At 45.5% G+C, this 21,474-nt stretch overlaps 1 protein-coding gene across 3 annotated transcripts in view; it reads right to left on the reverse strand.

The window, feature by feature from the left end:
* Positions 1-113: 113 nt before the first annotated feature.
* The window catches only part of LOC139555019 (uncharacterized), a 104,037-nt gene continuing 82,676 nt past the window's right edge, over positions 114-21,474 (reverse strand). For all 3 annotated transcript variants that reach the window (XM_071368400.1, XM_071368398.1, XM_071368399.1), the window contains 17 exons: positions 18,859-18,969; positions 17,570-18,751; positions 17,320-17,496; positions 17,104-17,181; positions 13,271-13,404; positions 13,074-13,196; positions 12,610-12,667; positions 12,004-12,513; positions 11,762-11,833; positions 11,560-11,613; positions 11,340-11,477; positions 10,759-10,892; positions 10,135-10,318; positions 6,667-6,840; positions 3,605-6,265; positions 2,088-2,138; positions 114-1,832 (listed from right to left, as the gene is read on the reverse strand). In XM_071368400.1, coding sequence (XP_071224501.1) covers positions 2,116-2,138; positions 3,605-6,265; positions 6,667-6,840; positions 10,135-10,318; positions 10,759-10,892; positions 11,340-11,477; positions 11,560-11,613; positions 11,762-11,833; positions 12,004-12,513; positions 12,610-12,667; positions 13,074-13,196; positions 13,271-13,404; positions 17,104-17,181; positions 17,320-17,496; positions 17,570-18,751; positions 18,859-18,969 — 5,813 coding nt within the window. In that variant the 3' untranslated portion in view covers positions 114-1,832; positions 2,088-2,115. The remainder of the gene's footprint in view (positions 1,833-2,087; positions 2,139-3,604; positions 6,266-6,666; positions 6,841-10,134; positions 10,319-10,758; positions 10,893-11,339; positions 11,478-11,559; positions 11,614-11,761; positions 11,834-12,003; positions 12,514-12,609; positions 12,668-13,073; positions 13,197-13,270; positions 13,405-17,103; positions 17,182-17,319; positions 17,497-17,569; positions 18,752-18,858; positions 18,970-21,474) is intronic.

A 21,474-nucleotide genomic window follows, 5' to 3' on the forward strand; every position in this document is an offset into this window, starting at 1 on the left:
TATGCATAACCATGGTAGCAATTGAAAGGGAAAAGTTTGGAGATGTGAAAATTATTAGACCAAAGGTGAGTCCAACAGTTCATCTGACACAAGACTGATTCCAAACATCACACTGTTGATTAAATGTGCATTTGACATTTACTGTATTTTCCGCAGCATTTGTTGACACTCTGGATATATTCAGTAACATGACAAGACTATTCCTGGAAAAGGTGCAACATAAAACAAAAAAATGACAAGAGTTTGAGTGAGAGGACTAACTGGTGTCTCCAAGTGGCCACACACCTCTCCAAAGTGTGCACAGTTCCTAAATAATTTCAATGCACTTCTATGACTCAAAGAGTCTTCAACTAGAAAGTATTTTTTGATCTCTCCTAGCTGTGTGGTTGAGGAACTAGAGCAAGCACACTTGTTTCATTTGGAACACAACCCTGCATTCCCGCCATCACAGAATTACTGCTGTTGTTTACGCAACCCAAAAACAGTCCATTATAAATCACAATGTGGGTAGGGTGGGCATGATTTGAAAGCTTGTTCTATTGCTATTCTATTCTTGTTCTAATGCCAAATTGAGTCATAAAATACAATCTTATAGTGTTATGCTTTCACAAGGCAGTTCAGAGAAACAGATGGTCATGTTGGGGCCATAGAAAGGAGTCATGAGTGCATTCGGTGCGTGTGGAGCCTCTAGTTTTCGCCACAATAAAAAAACATAGGCTCACTCTGTTCAGAACAACCCAGGGTATGATGCCATGTCATCTTGTAACTACATAAAACATGGTGGTACTGTAGTAAACATGAGTTTTATGATTCGGGAATGTGAAGTGCACATTTGGAATCATAGGTGTTTAGCTTGCTTGTATGACATCAAAGCGGTATTTATTATAATCCTCAAATTCTCATCTTTCAAAATACAAGTAATCTCAATTTATAGCATTTCGCTCACTCAGACAACAAAAACATTTCAAAAGTTGGCCAGTTACCGGGAGGGATGTGGGCAACTTCTTGTTGCGCACGGTGCTCAAGTTCAGAACGGCTGTCAGTCAAAACCCATAGAGCTGGGAGGCACACAGCCAGAGCTCTGACGTCATGTATAGCATGTTACTGAACAGCCACTACATTCCAATTTAGGAGCATATTAGTGCCCCAAATCTGCCATTTTTAACCTGTATGCAGGTACGAGTGTAAAGGACTACCAACGTATAAGATACAAAAATAATATTCACATTAAACATAATAATCCACATTCAAGAAAACATCAACATCAACTGAATCTTTTATGCCTTATTTAAATGGTAAACATTGCTTGAGTTTTACATTCGCTTGGTTTGCCATTAAAACATACTGTCTTGTATCTTTAAAAAAGTAAATGTAAAAAAATAGTAGTAAACATAAAAAAATATTGTTTGCTCCTCTTATGCCACAATAAGTAGTCATGGAAATTAAACAGCTTTCAAGTGATTGGATGGGAGTTTGTTCTGACAAGAGTAGGCCCCTCCCACAGGGCTGTAACTACTTATGCTGAGCCACCAAGCTCTGGCAAGAGGGTTACCTTTAAGTAATACAAAATAGAGGAAAAACAAGAGGGTTACCTTTAAGTAATACAAAATAGAGGAAAACCAAGAGGGTTACCTTTAAGTAATACAAAATAGAGGAAAACCAAGAGGGTTACCTTTAAGTAATACAAAATAGAGGAAAACCAAGAATCGTTCATTTTAAAACTGACATTCGGTAACAAAATGTTACTTTATCAATCTGTGTGTGTGTGTGTATGTGTATATGTGTGTGCGTCTCCTCCAAGTCCAGCGATTGTCCAGCAGTCAGTGCTTCACCTGGAACACATGCACACACACTCTGGTCAGTTCCCTAATTTCTTAAGCACTTTGACACAATGTTATGATCTCAGTCAGATATGACTGTACTGGCAGCAGAGCAGGAGCAAATGGCTCAGCTTCAAAATGTTAGTGATCAATTTAGTGATACTCGAGCACTGCCCGTACACTGATGAAAAAACGGGCCGTACCCGGCCTTAACCCAATGTATAATGTTGGGCCCTGCCGGGATCGGGTAGCAGAGCTTTAACTCACGTTAAGTAAATCTAGGCCGGCGTGGTCCTCACTGAGGGCGTGGCAGATACTCTGTAGAAACAGACACACACATACAAGATAAATTACTGGTAAACTCAGCAACAACCAAAAAAACGTCCTTTTTTCAGGACCCTGTCTTTCAAAGATAATTTGTAAAAATCCATTGTAAAGGGTTTAAACACTGTTTCCCATGCTTGTTCAATGAACCATAAACAATTAATGAACATGCACCTGTGGAACGGTCGTTAAGACACTAACAGCTTACAGACGGTAGGCAGTTAAGGTCACAGTTATGAAAACTTAGGACACTAAAGATGCCTTACTACTGACTCTGAAAAACACCAAAAGAAAGATGCCCAGGGTCCCTGCTCATCTGCATGAACGTGCCTTAGGCATGCTGCGAGGATTGAGGACTGCAGATGTGGCCAGGGAAATAAATTGCAATATCCGTACTGTGAGACTCCTAAGACAGCGCTACAGGGAGATAGGACGGACAGCTGATTGTCCTCGCAGTGGCAGGCAACGTGTAACAACACCTGCACAGAAACAATACATCCGAACATCACACCTGCGGGACAGGTACAGGATGGCAACAACAACTGCCCGAGTTACACCAGGAACGCACAATCCCTATATCAGTGCTCAGACTGTCCGCAATAGGCTGAGAGAGGCTGGACTGAGGGCTTGTAGGCCTGTTGTAAGACAGGTCCTCACCAGACATCACCGGCAACAACGTCGCCTATGGGCACAAACCGTCGCTGGACCAGACAGGACTGGCAAAAAGTGCTCTTCACAGACGAGTTGCGGTTTGGTCTCACCAGGAGTGATGGTCGGATTCACGTTTTTCGTCGAAGGAATGAGTGTTACACCGAGGCCTGTACTCTGGAGCGGGATCGATTTGGAGGTGGCGGGTCGGATCAGAGGGTGAGGGCTAGGGCCCTCTTTTTCCCTCAACAAAGTAGTTATCAGCAAAGTCAGTGTTAGTAGAAAAAGACAAGTGCATTACAGTGTTACAGCAAAGATATTGTAAAGCAATAGACAGAGCACTCATCACCCAGCACTAAAACACTGGGACAGTCTCTGTCTTAATATGGCCACAGAGGGCAGGACCCTTCCTCCATGCTGGGAGGGGGAGGGGCAGGCATCGCCATAGCATCGCTTAGCATAGCAATAGTAGCCGTAACATTGGCATCAGTAGTAGGTGAAGCAGCTTTAGTTAAATCTGTAGCAGAGGTGCTAGCTGTTAGCCATCGCGCTAAGAGAAGCAGAAGGGAGAAAAGTGGTAGCTGCAGTGACAGTGCTAGCCGAGGGAGATGGGGTAGCCGTAAGAGGAGAGGTAGCAATAGCAGTAGTATAAGCCGTAGCATTAGCCGTAGCTTTAGCAGGCTGGTTGTTTTTGGTCTTGATGACATTGCTGCAGTAGCGTGCCCACTTCCGTGCTGGCTGAGGCAGAACATAATAGGCAGGGGGTCTGAGGAAGAAGTTGGCCCATGGGTACCAACCACCAATAATAGTACCTGCTGTGCTGGTTTCAATGGCAACCCCGGTGACAGTAGCAGTCCAGGCGGAGTAGCTGGCTGGGTCAAGTGATGGCTGGGTCAAGGCCAAATAGCTGGGGTTGGCTGGAGATGGTGTGGTAGAGTAGAGGCTTCCTGGGGGCATAACAGTCCCAGCAGAGCCGAGTCCAGTCCCAGACCTAGGGTAAGCCTGTCCACGGCAGTCTATGTCTGAGTAGCCCATCTCTGGGTAGAGCAGAACTCCAGGGTAGCCTGCTCCACTTCCAGAAGAGACAGCTCCAGGGTAGGAAGTACCAGCCTGACCCGTTGTAACATAGCCTGCCCCTGGGTAGCCTGCCTCTGGGTAGCCTGTTCCCCAGTTGCCCCCAGACCACCTTGCCTGTGGCTGTGTGTTACTGGGGCTGGGGATAGGGTTAATGGGGGAGTTGGAAGTGAACTGACTAACACTGACAACTCCAGCGTAACCTGAACCAGGGTAGGTATAACCAGGGTAGGTGTAACCAGGGTAGGTGTAACCAGGGTAGGTGTAACCAGGGTAGGTGGAACCAGGGTAGGTGGAACCAGGTATAATCTCTGGGGGCTGTGGGTCAGTGGGGTTAGGGCTAGAGGAAACGGTAACCCCTCCAGTGTAACCCCCCTGGGCTAGTGTGGCATTAGTAGTGGGGGTAGAACTCTGGAAGTTGGGGTTAGAGTTGGAGTTAGGGTTCTGGAAGTTGGGGTTGGAGTTAGGGTTCTGGAAGCTGGGGTTAGAGTTAGGGTTCTGGAAGTTGGGGTTAGGGTTCTGGAAGTCGGGGTTGGAGTTAGGGTTCTGGAAGCTGGGGTTAGAGTTAGGGTTCTGGAAGCTGGGGTTAGAGTTAGGGTTCTGGAAGTTGGGGTTAGAGTTAGGGTTCTGGAAGTTGGGGTTAGAGTTCTGGAAGCTGGGGTTAGAGTTAGGGTTCTGGAAGTTGGGGTTAGGGTTCTGGAAGTCGGGGTTAGAGTTAGGGTTCTGGAGGTTGGGGTAAGAGTTAGGGTTCTGGAAGTTGGGGTTAGGGTTCTGGAAGTCAGGGTTAGAGTTAGGGTTCTGGAAGTTGGGGTTAGGTTTGGAGTTAGGGTTCTGGAAGTTGGGGTTAGGTTTGGAGTTAGGGTTCTGGAAGTTGGGGTTTGGTTTGGAGTTAGGGTTCTGGAAGTTGGGGTTAGGTTTGGAGTTAGGGTTCTGGAAGTTGGGGTTAGGTTTGGAGTTAGGGTTCTGGAAGTTGGGGTTAGGTTTGGAGTTAGGGTTCTGGAAGTTGGGGTTAGGTTTGGAGTTGGGGGTGAACTGTCGGCTCTCGTAGTTCCAGGGGTCTCTGTCTTCGGGTTTCTGTAGGGATAGCTTCCTTTTTAGCAGGTTGGGTAATGCCGCCACTATGGCGATGGCATGACCGTTTGAGTCACCCCTCATCTCCTCCCCTCCAGGGTTAGGGCCTGTTGCCCTGGTATGAGCCTGAGCGCTCTCTGCCCTCTCTGGGGTGGTTAGGGCAGGAGGAAAGTGGGGGGAGCGCAACAAAGAGACAAAGTATTCCACAAATTGATCACAGTCTACGATGGAAGTCTTCTTCTTAACCCCAGAGGCGTAGACAGGATCTGGCTGGGGTGGAGGAGTGAGGCAGGGAGGGATGGCCGGAGGTTGGGGGGTCCTGGGTCCGGTTCTTGCTGGGTGCAGGTGGGGGTAAGAGGTGTTGTTGGGAGGGTTGGCCTGGGTCTGGAGAGGTCTGACTGCTGAGGTTGGGTTGGGGGGTCTCTTGGTTGGTTGGCTGGACTGTTTGGGTAGTTGTTTGTTGAGTAGGCAGGATGGTTGGCTGGGTTTGACCTGGCTTAGGCTCGCTGCAGAAGTGGCTCTGGTGGGGGAGAATGCAGCGGGGGAGTAGGGGGAGAGCAAGGGGGGCTCAGAGGGACTAGCTATGGGGGAGGCTTTGGAGGAACGGCTGGAGCTACGATTATGTCTCTTAGAGAGGGTGTGAGAGCGTGAGTGGTCAGAATGTCTGTTAGTGTGTTTGCGGTCACTGTGTCTGCGTTTGGTCCTGTCACTGTGTCTGTCTTTGGCTTTGTCAGTGCATGTGAGGTCACTGTGTTTGCGAGTGTGTGTGCGGTTTCTGTGTGTGCGTTCACTTTGTGTGCGAGTAGGTTTAGCCTTTTCAGTATGTTTCTGAGACTCATTCTTGTCCGAATGTTTGTCAGTGAGCTTCTGGCTACTGGTGAAGAGTGTTTTTGGGGGATTGGATAGTGTGTGTGTGGGTTTGCACAGTGTGTGAGTGGGTTTCTTGCTAGAGGACTCTTTGGCAACAGTCAGGCTGTCGGCAGGGATACCGGAGGGCTTGGTGGCAGAATGGGGAATGAGTTTGGGTCTAGTATATTCTGGGGCGGTTGAATTGGGTTTGGGGTGTGTGCGTGAAGGTTTAAGTTTATTTTGAGAGTCAGAGTGTGTACATGAGGGTGTGAGTTTTGGCTTTGTGTTGGATTGTGTGGGTGAGGGTGTGATGGTGTGTGTCTGGTTGACAGTGTGTGTGTCAGAAGACTTGGTGACTTCAGGAGATGACAGACAGATGACAGGGGCAGTGTGACCCTCAGGGGGGCTAGACACCTTTCTCTTCTTCACCTGCTGCTGACCCCTCACCTCTGACCCCTCAACGTTAGAACAACGCTTTCCTGAGAGACAGAGAAGGAGGGAGGGAGAAAGAGAGAGATCTATTTTAATTGAATAGAGAGTGAGAGATATACTTAATAAGGCCCAAAGTGTGGTATATGGCTAATATACCACGGCTAAGGGCTGTTCTTATGCACGACGCCACACGTAGTGCCCGGATTCAGCCCTTAGCTGTGGAATATTGGCCATATACCACAAACCCCCGAAGTGCCTTATTGCTTTATAAACTGGTTACCAACATAATTACAACAGTACAAATATTTGCTATGCCATACCCATGGTATACGGTATGATATACCAAGGCTGTCAGCCAATCAACATTCAGGGCTCGAACCACCCAGTTTATAATTACAGTATTATGATTTTTTTTTGTAGCTTAACAGTAAGATAGTATTCAATTCACCAGTGTTTCTCCTACATCTCTGTGTCGGTAGGAATTGCCCCAAGGCCTGATGGGAGACCACCTGGCACTCCACAATCTCCTGCTTGACCACTATTGGTTCAGGTTTGCTGGTGACCATGGTGAGGAGTTCAGTCTGGTTCTGCTCTCTACAGATCTCCTGCAAACGGGATACAGCTGGAGAGGGAGGGAGGGAGAGAGGTTTACAAACATATATTATGATAAACAGAGTTGAAACTTGTATCTCATTATGGTAAATGGTCAAATAAGTATAGCCAGTTATAATTGTAATGGCTAAGCAGACAATAAGAAAAAACAGTATCAATATTTACCTGGCTGAAAGAGAAGGAATATAATATATATTGTTTACAGGAAAGTCATTTAACAATTTTAAATTAAGTTGTGTGGAAAAAGGATTGTGTGGTTGGGGCGGTGGGCTTGCGAAATATACTTATCCCATGGGCAAAGAAACTTTAAAAGCGGTGGTGATATTAATTAGCAATAATTTTTACCCGAATGGGCAAATTGTCCAAACAGATTCTGCAAGGTAGATGGATTTCTTTAAATATGTCATTGGACCATAAACATATTTGGCTCATTAATCTAGTCGGTCCAAATAACGATGTTCCACGCTTCTTTGAAAATATATATAATAATTTATCAAGCCTACAAGCAATACAAGACTCTATTATTATGGTGGGAGATTATAATTCAGTTTTAAATACTTCAATGCACCGTAAAGAAAACACTACAAACTATCACCCGAATGCACTTAAGGAAATCATGAATATATTGGATATACTGGATAGTGGATATACAGTGCATTCGGAACGTATTCAGACTCCATGATTTTTTCAACATTTTGTTATGTTACAGCCTTATTCTAAAATGTACTAAATATTTTTTCCCCCCTCATCAATCTACACACAATACCCCATAACGACAAAGCAAAAACTGTTTTTTAGAAATGTTTGCAAATATCACATTTACATAAGTTTTCAGACCTTTTACTCAGTAGTTTGTTGAAGCACCTTTGGCAGTGATTACACTGATGTTCAATCAGGTTCAAGTCCGGGCTCTGGCTGGGCCACTCAAGGACATTCAGAGACCTGTCCTGAAGCCACTCCTACGTTGTCTTGGCTGTGTGCTTGGGGTAGTTATGTTAGAAGGTGGACCTTCTCCCCAGTATGAGGACCTGAGCACTCTGGAGCAGGTTTTCATCAAGGATCTCTTTGTACTTTGCTCTCTCTGTATCTTTGCCTCGATCCTAACTAGTCTCCCAGTCCCTGCCGCTGAAAAACATCCCCACAGCATGATTCTGCCACCACCATGCTTCACCGTAGGGATGGTGCCAGGTTTCACCTAGACATGACGCTTGGCATTCAGGCCACTCTACCATAAAGGCATGATTGGTGGAGTGCTGCAGAGATGATTGTCCTTCTGGACGGGTCTCCCATCTCCACAGAGGAACTTTGTCAGAGTGGCCATCGGGTTCTTGGTCACCTCCCTGACCAAGGCCCTTCTCTCCCCCCCCCGCGCAGTTTGGCCTGGCAGCCAGAAGGGTCTTGGTGGTTCCAAACTTCTTCCATTTAAGAATGATAGAGGCCACTGTGTTCTTGGGGACCTTCATTGCTGCAGAAATGTTTTGGTAAATAACAATAAAAAAGATATATATATATATACAAATATATCAAAAAATATATATACACATATATATATATATACACACCATCACACCTCCTCCTCCATGCTTCACGGTGGGAACCACACATGTGGAGATCATCCGTTCACGTACTCTGCGTCTCTCAAAGACACAGAGGTTGGAACCAAAAATCTGGACTTTCCACCGGTCTAATGTCCATTGCTCATGTTTCTTGGCCCATGCAAGTCCATTCTTATTGGTGTCCTTTAGTTGTGGTTTCTTTACAGCAATTCGACCATGAAGGCCTGATTAACATAGTCTCCTCTGAACAGCTGATGTTGAGATGTGTCTATTACTTGAACTCTGTGAAGCATTTATTTAGGCTGCAATTTCTGAGGCTGGTAACTCTATGATAAGGGAATTTATATGTTTAAAGTAATGACTACAGGATTCCATCCTGAAATCATATAATTGTATGAAATGTGTTAGTAGTCATAATTCCATAATATGTGTGACTAGACCATGGTGTTGCTGTGTAGTGGTGTGAGAGTTGAGAGAACAAAGGACAACAGGAAAGAGGCTCCTTCCAAGGTCCCTCTAATCTAGGGAGGGAGGGAACGGCATGGAACTGCCAGCTTGGTAGTGATAAACGAGGAATGTGGACTGTGGAAAAAGATACAGCCCACCTACTGTTTGTGTGTCTGTGTGTGCGTTTAAGTAGGACTGTGGGGAAAGATACACCCCACCTACTGTTTGTGTATGTGTGTGCGTGTAAGTAGGTGGTGGTGGTGGGGGGGGGGGTCATAAAATGACATGTCTTTGCATTTTTGACTTTAGAACGTTCTCTGAATAAACCTTACGGACCTTTTGCAGAAGCTGAGTCTTTGCCTAATTATTATTAAACCCAGGGTCTTACAAACCTCAGGGACTGGTCAAAGCTTAAATAACTGTTTAGTTATCATCATTGGGATTTAAAATTCTCGTGACACATTCATGAACTTATCCTCTGCAGCAGAGGTAACTCTGGGTCTTCCTTTCCTGTGGCGGTCCTTATGAGAACCAGTTTAATCATAGCGCTTGATGGTTTTTGCGACTGCACTTGAAGAAACTTTCAAAGTTCTTGACATTTTCCGTATTGACTAACCTTCATGCCTTAAAGTAATGACGGACTGTCATTTCTCTTTGCTTATTTGAGCTGTTCTTGCCATAATATGGACTAGGTCTTTTACCAAATAGGGCCATCTTCTGTATACCATCCCTACCATGTCACAACACCACTAATTGTCTCAAACGCATTAGGAAGGAAACAAATTCCACAAATGTACTTTTTATAAAGCACACGTATTAATTGAAAGGCATTCCAGGTGACTACCTCATGAAGCTGGTTGAGAGAATGCCAAGAGTTTGCAAAGCTGTCATCAAGGCAAAGGCTGGCTACTTGGAAGAATCTCAAATATAAAATACATTTTGATTTGTTTAACACTTATTTGGTTACTACATGATTCCATATGTGTTATTTCCTAATGTTGATGTCTTCACTATTATACTACAATGTAGAAAATAGCAAAAATAAAATAAAAACCCTGGAATGAGTAGGTGTGTTCAAACTTTTGGCTGTACTGTTATACATGCAAAAAATATATATTGGAGATTGGAAATGATGCAGACAATTACATTGATGGAAGCCACAATATTAAAGCTGATCTACCCCCTTAAAAAAAAGGAAGAGAAGTGAGTGAGTGAGAGATTTAAATCTACAGGTTCCGAAGCAACATGCAGATAATCACACTAGTCCCAGATCACCCAGAAGTCTATCAACAATCACCCACCTTTATCAAACAGCATCCGTTTGATCTCGTCAAAGTCAGCAGGGGCCAGAATCACCTCCTGTAGCGTGCCAGGCTCATCATGGTTCTGCTCCTCCACCTCCTTAGCAATCTGCATCAGTCTGGACTGTTCTGCCAACCCTCGGGCTGGTACCACACCAAGGAAATACCACGGGTACCTTATTGTCTGGGCGTGGTGGGGAGAGACTAGCGGAGATTAGCTGATGTGTGGTGAGTGTACCTTAAATATTAATTGTTATATCTTTTTTTAACTTGGATTTTATTTCACTTTTTCAATATAAAACAGAGCATTAAACAGAAATGCAGAAACAAAAACAAAAAATAAAATAACTCATGCCATAAGGTAGGAACAGTACAATATATGAAAGCAATTATGATATTGGCTTTCACCAAGGTATACTTAATACCTGGTTTGTGAAAGCTTTCCATTTTCCCCATTTTCTTTCAAAAAAAGTTTGTTTTAAGGCATATGTCAAACTTTCCATGACATAGATTATTTTAATTATATTTATTTTTAGTTGTGTCATTGTTCTACAATCACCATTTACATGAGTATCTAGTGTGTGTAATGGTTGAGTAAGAGGTGTGTACGTGTGTGTGCCTCACCAGGTATATCTGTCGGTGTCTGTATTTGAGGACGTGGCTGATGAGTAGAGTTTTTTCAATTTTGCTGCCACACGACACACACAGGTAGAAGGACACCTGGCCCTCACTGCAACACTCTATCACTGCACTGAGACCTACACACACACCACACACACACACACACACACACACACACACACACACACACACACACACACACACACACACACACACACACACACACACACACACACACACACACACACACACACACACACACACACACACACACACACAGAGAGAGAGAGAGAGAGAATGACAAAGCCCTTACAGTACTGTGGCACACACCACACGCTCGCTCACATACACAGTGAATACAGACTCACAGAGGTAGAAAGACAAAGGTACTAAACACTGTTATCTGAACACACTCCTGAGACACTGACCGACCAGAGGCAGGCTGTTGTTGACGGAGTCGCTCAGGTTTAAACACTGTTATCTGAACACACTCCTGAGACACTGACCGACCAGAGGCAGGCTGTTGTTGACGGAGTCGCTCAGGTTTAAACACTGTTATCTGAACACACTCCTGAGACACTGACCGACCAGAGGCAGGCTGTTGTTGACGGAGTCTCTCAGGTTCTTGGTGGAGTGAAGGGAGTTCTCTGTGGCCCCTCCTATACGTGTCACCTCTTGGCTGTGTCCTAGGACGGTACCCTGGTACTCCACCTCACACACACCTGAGAGAACACACACATACAATCATCTACTTCTGTCACCATTGCAGTCAATTCTGTGTGTGTCTCTCGATCTCAGTCTCACCAGCCAGGTTCTGTACATCTGGGGAGAACTGGACTCTGTGTCCATACAGGGAATCTGACAGAGGAGAGGTAGAGCGGTTAATAAATACGTAATAACCCAAAAACATAACTATGTTTGTACCAGCTTGTAATTACAACTAAGTTACTATGTCTATGACCACACTGTGTTGTTACATTGGTCAGTAGAAACTCAAGCTTCCTACCCTTTAAGGGGTCCACCTCAGGCTGGGTCTGAGGTTCCATCTTGGGGTCCACAGGCTCCTGTTTGATAATGACTGAAGGGAGAGGAAGAGAGGTTGAAACCTCACTGACCTCTATTGCTCTAACCAATACAATAATTACATACTTTAAATCACTGTAAACTCTGACCAATACAATAGTCACCAATCCAAGTAAGAGTACCATGTTGAACAATTGTAAACAATCTCATCCCTCCTCCTCTCACCTGTGTTGTCTTGGTCCAGATGTGGTTCTGATGAGTTCTGTGGCATCCAGGCTCTTTTTGGCTCAGTGTTCTGTGGTGTCTGGGATTTTATTGGGTCAGAATTCTTTGGCATCTGGGCTCTGATTGGCTCAATGTTCTGTGGTGTCTGGTCTCTGATTGGCTCAGAATTATGATTCTGTGGTGTCTGGTCTCTGATTGGCTCTGTTCTCTCTGAGCTCTGGCTCAACTGGGGCTGATCCGGGTTCTGATTATCTGGCCGTCTGTCTGCGGTCTGTATGCACTGGCCTGACTCCAGCTGATCTCCAGTCAGTTTACCAGCCACTGTATCTGCTGTCTGCAGGGGATGATGGGGCTCAATCTGATCCATGGTCAGTTTATCCATCACTCTGTGGTTCTGGTCAAAGCCCTGCTCCGTTGCTGGGTCAGGACCAACTGGAGGACAAAGCTGGTGTCTGCTTGCTGTGTGTAGACACAGGGCATTCTGATTCTGTTCCTGCAGCATGTTCATGGCTACACACACAAAAATCAGTCAGCTGATCATCAAATACAATACAATCAAATACACGGCACGAACCCACCGACGCACAGACATAGGCACACACACACCTTCGTAGAATGGAGCTGACTGCACAAGGTTATACCACATCTGATCCAGCAGCATCACCTAGGCAACACAACAGAGACAGGTACATTATGATCTATGAGTCCCATTCCAGTCTGCTGTGGCATCACAGATCGACAGACAAGTGTGATTAGAAAATCCTGTTGTTCGGTCTTTTCTTACACAAACGGATAGAGGCTTGACTACCACCAAAACCAACAGTATGCTTACAAATAACCTTATCCCTGTCCAGAACCCTGACCCCTAACCTCTAAAGCCTAATGTATACCTTATGTACGTAAGATACGCAAAATGATCTCCATTTTGCGTAGCTAATTGTAGTTCTTATGTTGCGTTCTGCGTAGGGTATAAATAAGCCTTAACCTTGACCCCATCTACACCCTAAACCATTCAATGACCCTGTGTTGACCAGGCACTGACCCCTGAACCCAAAGGTTTCCATGTTTACCTGTGCATCTAGATCCAGCTCCAGTTGTGACAGTGCTGAAGCGACCTTCCTGAGGAGCTGTGGACTCGGAGGCTGCTGCTGCTCTCTCAACCAATCACAGCGCATAGGACTATACTGGGAAAACTGTTAAGAACACATTCACATATTACACACACACACACACACACACTTTCGTAGTTGCTAGTGATGTCACTCACCATGTAGCACTGCTGGTGTTGCGCACTGATGATGTGTTCACAGATGTGTGTACTGGAGAGAGTCTCAGCACAGCTCACACATATGAAAAACGTAGCCTGGGATATACCTCTACACTCCACCACACTGCCCAGACCTGGAACACACACACACAATATTTTCCCGGTATTTTACAAACATTCCATCTCTAGAATAAATCATTTATCTCCAGGGTAACCCTGTATTTCCCACCAAAACCAGAAGTGTCATTCTAAAGCATATAAAACCGTCGGACAGAATAATGTGCCATTCTAAGGTGTATTATACAAAAAAATTGCATTCGTTACCATTCGTTAGCTTACAAATAAAGTAATTGATAATCTCGCAAGGTCGTGTTTTAAATGTTTATTTATGTCATTGGGGTTTGAAACACCCCGAACTAGTTCAAATGAACAAACCACTTAATAAAACAAATTTAAGGTATATCTGGGCCTTCTTTGTTAACGTAGGCATAGGCTATTCATAGGAATGTTATATCAGCACCCGACATACAGTACGACAATAATGAATCGGGCTTTTCACAAAACAAAATGTTGGTCAAAACACATAGGCTAGCCTACATCACATCCAAATATAGCCACAGCATGAAATAAATTAAATGTGAGTCCTCTGCCTACATAAACGTGGTGTTTATGCTGAAGATGGGGAGCACGACGAAACAGACAACCAGTAGGATACGAGTTGAGGGGAGCTGCTGAGGGGAGCTGCTGCTGAGGGGAGCTGCTGAGGGGAGCTGCTGAGGGGAGCTGCTGACGGGAGCTGCTGAGGGGAGCTGCTGAGGGAAGCTGCTGACGGGAGCTGCTGAGGGGAGCTGCTGACGGGAGCTGCTGAGGGGAGCTGCTGACGGGAGCTGCTGACGGGAGCTGCTGAGGGGAGCTGCTGAGGGGAGCTGCTGAGGGGAGCTGCTGACGGGAGCTGCTGAGGGGAGCTGCTGAGGGAAGCTGCTGACGGGAGCTGCTGAGGGGAGCTGCTGAGGGGAGCTGCGCAGCATAGTGGAGAAAGTGACGAAGATTGCGCATCACTTTCGCAAGTCGGGCCAGTGATGACGAGCTACAGGGGCAGGCTACGTGGGGGTAGAGTTTAAGTAAGAGCTCAAGATAAAATTGGACTGTAGCACAGTCTATTGTATGTAGCACACAATGCTGTTTGCAATGCAGGTCCTGCTCCAGGCTTATTATTATTATTATTTGTTGTATTTGACCCACTTGTTCTCGCCAATTTCGATCGTGTCTCATCGCTGCAACTCCCCAACGGGTTTGGGAGGCGAAGGTCGAGTCATAAGTCCTCCGAAACACGACCCACCAAAACACGCTTCTTAACACCCGCCCGCTTAACCCGGACGCCAGGCGCACCAATGTGTCGGAGGAAACACCTTTCAACTGACGACCGAAGTTAGCCTGCAGGCGCCCGGCCCGCCACAAGGAGTCGCTAGAGTGCAATGAGCCAAGTAAAGCCCCCCCCGGCCAAACCCTCCACTAACACGGACGACGCTGGGCCAATTATACAGCACACTATGGGACTCCGGTCACAGCCTTTTGACACAGCCTGGGATCGAACCCAGATCTGTAGTGACACCTCAAGCATTAGGATGCAGTGCCTTAGACCGCTTGGATGCCCCGAGCTGTCTGTTTAAACGACTAGCACACAGTTCAGACACCCATGCATACCCCACAAGACACACCATCAGAGGTCTCTTCACTGTGCCCAAGTCCAAAACAGACTATGAGAGGCACACAGTACTACATAGAGCCATGACTACATGGAACTCTATTCCACATCAGGTAACTGATGCAAGCAATAGAATCAGATAAAAAAAAGTTTCTTGGCAATTTCTCGCATGGAATAGCCTTCATTTCTCAGAACAAGAATAGACTGACGAGTTTCAGAAGAAAGTTCTTTGTTTCTAGCAATTTTGAGCCTGTAATCGAACCCACAAATGCCGATGCTCCAGATACTCAACTAGTCTAAAGAAGGCTAGTTTTATTGCTTCTTAATTCAGCACAACAGTTTTCAGCTGTGCTAACATAATTGCAAAAGGGTTTTCTAATGATCAAATAGCCTTTTAAAATGATAAACTTGGATTAGCTAACACAACGTGCCATTGGAACACAGGAGTGATGGTTGCTGATAAATGTAGATATTCCATTAAAAATCAGCCGTTTCCAGCTACAATAGTCATTTACAACATTAACAATGTCTACACTGTATTTCTGATCAATTTTATGTTATTTAATGGACAATTTCTTTTGCTTTTCTTTCAAAAACAAGGACATTTCTAAGTGATCCCAAACTTTTGAATGGTAGTGTACATTGTGATATTGTTGTATGGTGGTATTGAACATTTTGTATTGTGGATATGTAGTGGTGTAATAATGTTATATGATGTAATGTTTTATATGTAATGTCAAGTGCCTTAATGTGTTTGGCCCCCAGGAAGAGTAGCTGCTGCGTGGCAACAGCTAATTGGGATCCTTAATAAATACAAATACAAACAGTTTGTGACAAAACTATTTGTAAAGTTGAAAATGCGATGGAAACACATTGAACTTTTTTTTGATTTTTAGTCGGTACATGAAAACTTTAGCAAAAAAAATCTGTCGCCAATTGGATGGAAACCTAGTTACTGGCTGAAAAAATAAACAGATGCTCAAACAAATTTCGAAATTGCACCTTGTGTATTTTACTATTCTAACTCTCAACATTATGTTATTTGAGAGGGAGGGTTCTTCAACATCTTGAAGAACAATCTGGCCTTAATGGCAATGTACTCTTTTAATCTCCAGAAGAGGACTGGCCACCCTTCAGAGCCTGGTTCCTCTCTAGGTTTCTGCCTTTCTAAGGAGTTTCCCTAGCCACCGTGCTTCTCCATCTGCATTGCTTGCTGTTTGGGGTTTTAGGCTGGGTTTCTGTATAGCACTTTGGCATCGGCTGATGTAAAATGGGCTTTATAAATACATTTGACTGATTGATTGATGGGCCCCTAGCGGCCTGGGGCCCCAAGCGACTGCTTATGTTGCTTATGCCTGGAGCTGGCACTGTTGCAACGGTATGTAGGAGAACGTGATGCTCGCAACCATTTCTGCAAGAATTTCATCCAGTGCTTGCATTGGCTTGAGGTAAGACTGCACTTACTGAAGCCCCCACTACTCTCTCTGCACTTGTCTCGCATGTGTTCGGGGTGTAGGCCTGCATGTCAGATCAATCTACTTGTCGAACCGCCTGTAGGCTACACTTTACTCTCCCTTTGCAGATTTAGCATTCTGCCTCGGTGGCATTCGTTTTAGTGAAGCTCTGCTACACATCTGACATTTTCTGAATTAATAAAAGTAGTTACCCTACTGGAAGCTCAAAAGTTGTAGCCTATTTTGTTACCGTAGGCCTACTAACTGCATTTCAAGGTTGAAACTGCATGTACAGTTTCAGCATAAACAATATGCATAAACAATACAATAGGCCTTTACAACAGCAGAATACTCTCACACACACTGAGCGTTGATTGATCATGCTGATAGCAAAGCAGAGAAGGCCGTGAGAAGACAGATTGTGACATTGCATATAACAGTTCCATTTTACGTCATCCTGTTCATAGAAATCATTTATTATAATATACCGGTTTCTCGCAGTTATTTATCCAGGGAAACTGTAGTGGGTTTGGGGCGGAAAATCTGGTTCCCTATTAAACCTGGTTGCCTATTAAACCCTAACACACAATCGGAGAGATCGCTCTACATTCTACCAAACATCTTAGATCTGGAGCACGCACGCACACACACGCACACGTGCACACACAACTGACCTATGATCGGTTCTGTGTTGTGAAGGCCCTTCACTTTCAGGTACTTGGACAGGTGGCTGGGGCCGACAACCCTCTTTGCTGTGAGTGACACACCAGACAATCAATCAACACCAAGTATTATTAGAGTGACACATCATTCAGCCTATAAACACCAAGTATTCCTCAGAAAAACACAGTCAATCAATACATCCATTGTCACAAGAAGCCTTCTCTCACCTGCGGGTGTGTCCGGCAGCAGATACACCTGTGGAACACTGAGCCAGCTTGCTGGGGCCTGCTCAAAGTGTGCGTGTTCACCGTGCTGATGTGTGTGTTCACTGTGATGATGTGTGTGTTCTTGGTCTTCGTCCGGTTCTGTTGGAGTACTGTACAGCATTGTGTCCATGGAGGTCACTGAAGAGAGAGAGGAAAGCTGTTTGAAACAGTCACCACAGACAAAGACAAAGACACAGACACAGACACTTACCTTGCCCTGTCACCCAGTGCTCTGTAGTCTGATGTAAGCTCTGAGATGCCAGGTAATCCGTCTGTCTGTTTCCCCTTAAGTAGTCCGCCTGTCTGTCTCTCTCGGAGTAGTCCGCCTGTCTGTCTCGCTCGGAGTAGTCCGCCTGTCTGTCTCGCTCGGAGTAGTCCGCCTGTCTGTCTCGCTCGGAGTAGTCCGCCTGTCTGTCTCGCTCGGAGTAGTCCGCCTGTCTGTCTCGCTCGGAGTAGTCCGCCTGTCTGTCTCGCTCGGAGTAGTCCGCCTGTCTGTCTCGCTCGGAGTAGTCCGCCTGTCTGTCTCGCCCGGAGTAGTCCGCCTGTCTGTCTCGCCCGGAGTAGTCCGCCTGTCTGTCTCGCCCGGAGTAGTCCGCCTGTCTGTCGCGCCCGGAGTAGTCCGCCTGTCTGTCTCGCCCGGAGTAGTCCGCCTGTCTGTCTCGCCCGGAGTAGTCCGCCTGTCTGTCTCGCCCGGAGTAGTCCGCCTGTCTGTCTCGCTCGGAGTAGTCCGCCTGTCTGTCTCGCTCGGAGTAGTCCGCCTGTCTGTCTCGCTCGGAGTAGTCCGCCTGTCTGTCTCGCTCGGAGTAGTCCGCCTGTCTGTCTCGCTCGGAGTAGTCCGCCTGTCTGTCTCGCTCGGAGTAGTCCGCCTGTCTGTCTCGCTCGGAGTAGTCCGCCTGTCTGTCTCGCTCGGAGTAGTCCGCCTGTCTGTCTCTCTCTGAGTAGTCTGTCCGTCTGACTCTCTCAGAGTATTCCAGATGAGTCTGTCTGTCTGGTATTTCTAGAAGCATCTGTGTCTCTCTGCATTCTGGGCTCTTCCTCTCCCACCACTCTGGACTCAGGGAAGTCTCCCAGTCCTTCAAATGTGTTGAGCTCCTCAGAGCTGAGAGAGGTGCAGGAACAGGGACAGAGACAGGGGAGGGGTGTGTCGTATTCTCTGTGGACAAAGAGGGCGTGTGGGATGGTATGGAGGAAGAGAGGGAGGGTGAGGTAGATAGGACAACTGTGGAAAGAGAGGTAGAAAGGGGGATTGAGGGAGAGAGGGAGGGAGGGATTGAGGAAGAGAGGGGGATAGGGGGAGGTGTAGAGAGGGGGAGAGGGATGGAAGTAAGAGATGGCTGATCCTGGAGGAACGGGGAAGGTACTTGTAGGGGTTCCTGGTCTTCTCCCAAAAACACTGGGAGAGAGAGAGAGAAGGGTGGAGAGAAAGAGCAACGTTATATCATGGCATTCAGGTAAAGAACCACTCCCCCATGGACAGATAGAGATATTTCTGTGGCTCACCTGAGATCTGAACCAGGAGCCTCTGGGGCGTCTGGTCATTCTCCTCCTCTGATAGACTGACAGGGAGAGGACACACTCCCTCGGTCTCACGTGACTCTGCCCCACACAAACCTGAGAGAGATGAAACGATGAGTGGATACACAGCAGATGCTTTAACTTCAGTTAAGAACAGTTTCAGCCAAAGAACAGTTTCAGCTAAATAAAAGTGTCACGACTCTCCTGTGAGGATCCAAAGATCAGGTTACAATGGATCAATATCCACTAGACCCCTCTCACACGCAGAGGGGAGTAGGGATTGATGTGGGGGATTTATGACACCTCACGCCAATCGTAAATTGTATTCAGCAGGGAACTCATTTTGGTGATTGGAATGTTTCTCTGTTACAGAGACATTTTGCAGCCCAAAAACTCTAACGTCCAAAAGTGAACACTGGGACAATATTTCTAAACATCCGGATGTGGGGAATGATGAGAGTTGGTCTATGGAACATTAATGTCTATTTTGTGACAATTGTATAACTAAAATGTTGTAACTTGAAGAGATTTCACACTGTGTATGTCAAGTTTACATCCTTTACATTGTGTAGGAAATATAAAGGATGAAGATAATATTTTTGTTAACTTCTTATGGCTGCAGTGGCAGTATTGAGTAGCTTGGATGAAAGGTGCCCAGAGGTGCCCATAGTAAACTGCCTGCTCCTCAGTCCCAATTGCTAATATATGCATATTATTATTCGTATTGGATAGAAAACACCCTGAAGTTTCTAAAACTGTTTGAATGATGTCTGTGAGTATAACAGAACTCATATGGCAGGCAAAAACCTGAGAAAAAAATCCAAACAGGAAGTGGGAATTCTGAGGCTGGTCGATTTTCAACCAAGACCCTATTGAATTCACAGTGAGATATGGATGAGTTTGCACTTCCTACGGCTTCCACTAGATGTCAACAGTCTGTAGAACCTTGTCTGATGCCTCTACTGTGAAGGGGGGCCGAATGAGAAGGGATTGAGTAAGGTCTATCATGACCTGACCATGCTCTGATCATGCGTGTTCACATGAGAGGGAGCTCTGTTCCATCGCACATCTGAAGTCAATGTAATTCTCCGGTTGGAACGTTACTGAAGATTTATGTTAAAAACATTCTAAAGATTGATTCAATACATCGTTTGACATGTTTCTACTGACTGTTACGGAACTTTTTGACATTTCGTCTGCTTTCATGAACGCGCTTCCTGACTTTGGATTTGTTTACCAAACACACCAACAAAAATAGCTATTTGGACATAAATGATGGACATACCGAACAAAACAAAAATTTCTTGTGGAAGTGGGAGTCCTGGGAGTGCATTCCGACGAAGATCAGCAAAGTGAAGATTTATAATGCTTTTTATGAGTTTTGTTGACTGCACAATTTGGCGGGTAACTGTATGGTTTCCTTTTGTGGCTGAACCCTGTTCTCAGATTATTGAATATTGTGCTTTTGCCGTAAAGCTTTTTGAAATCTGACACAGCGGTTGCATTAAGAACAAGTTTACCTTTAATTCTATGTAAAACATGTATCTTTCATCAAAGTTTATGATGAGTATTTATGTTATTTAACGTGGCTCTCTGCAATTTCTCCGGATATTTTGGAGGCATTTCTGAACATGGCGCCAATGTAAACTGAGGTTTTTGGATATAAATATTAACTTTATCGAACAAAACATATGTATTGTGTAACATGAAGTCCTATGAGTGTCATCTGATGAAGATCATCAAAGGTTAGTGATTCATTTTATCTCTATTTCTGCTTTTTGTGACTCCTGTCTTTGGCTGGGAAAATGACTGTGTTTGTCTGTGATTTTGCGGTGACCTAACATAATCGTTTGTGGTGCTTTCGCTCTAAAGCCTATTTGAAAATCGGACACTTTTTTGGGATTAACAACAAGATTACCTTTAAAATGGTATAAGATACATGTATGTTCGAGGAATTTTAATTATGAGATTTCTGTTTGAATTTTGCGCCCTGCACTTTCACTGGCTGTTGTCATATCATCCCGTTAACGGGATTGCAGCCATAAGAAGTTAATGGGGGCCTGTTCGGCCCACCTTTTCCTGTAGTCCACGATCAGCTCCTTAGTCTTGCTCACATTGAGGGAGAGGTTGTTGTCCTGGCACCACACTGCCCACTTCTCTGACCTTCTCCCTATAGGCCGTCTCATTGTTGTCGGTGATCAGGCCTACCACTATCGTGTCGTCAGCAAACTTAATGATGGTGTTGGAGTCGTGTTTGGCCACGCAGTTGTGGGTGAACAAGGAATACAGGAGGGGAGTAAGTACACACCCCTGATTGTCCCTAGTGTTAAGGATCAGCGTGGCAGACGTGTTGTTGCCTACTCTTACCACCTGGGGACGGCCCGTCAGGAAGTCCAGGATCCAGAGGGCGGTGTTTAGTCCCAGATCCTTAGCTTAGTGATGAGCTTCGTGGGCACTATGGTGTTGAACGCTGAGCTGTAGTCAATGAACAGCATTCTCACATAGGTGTTCCTTTTGTCCAGGTGAGAAAGGGCAGTGTGGAGTGCGATTGAGATTGCATCATCTGTGGATCTGTTGGGGCGGAATGCGAAATGGAGTGGG

This window comes from Salvelinus alpinus, chromosome 26, assembly GCF_045679555.1.
Source record: "Salvelinus alpinus chromosome 26, SLU_Salpinus.1, whole genome shotgun sequence".
Taxonomy (NCBI): domain Eukaryota; kingdom Metazoa; phylum Chordata; class Actinopteri; order Salmoniformes; family Salmonidae; genus Salvelinus; species Salvelinus alpinus.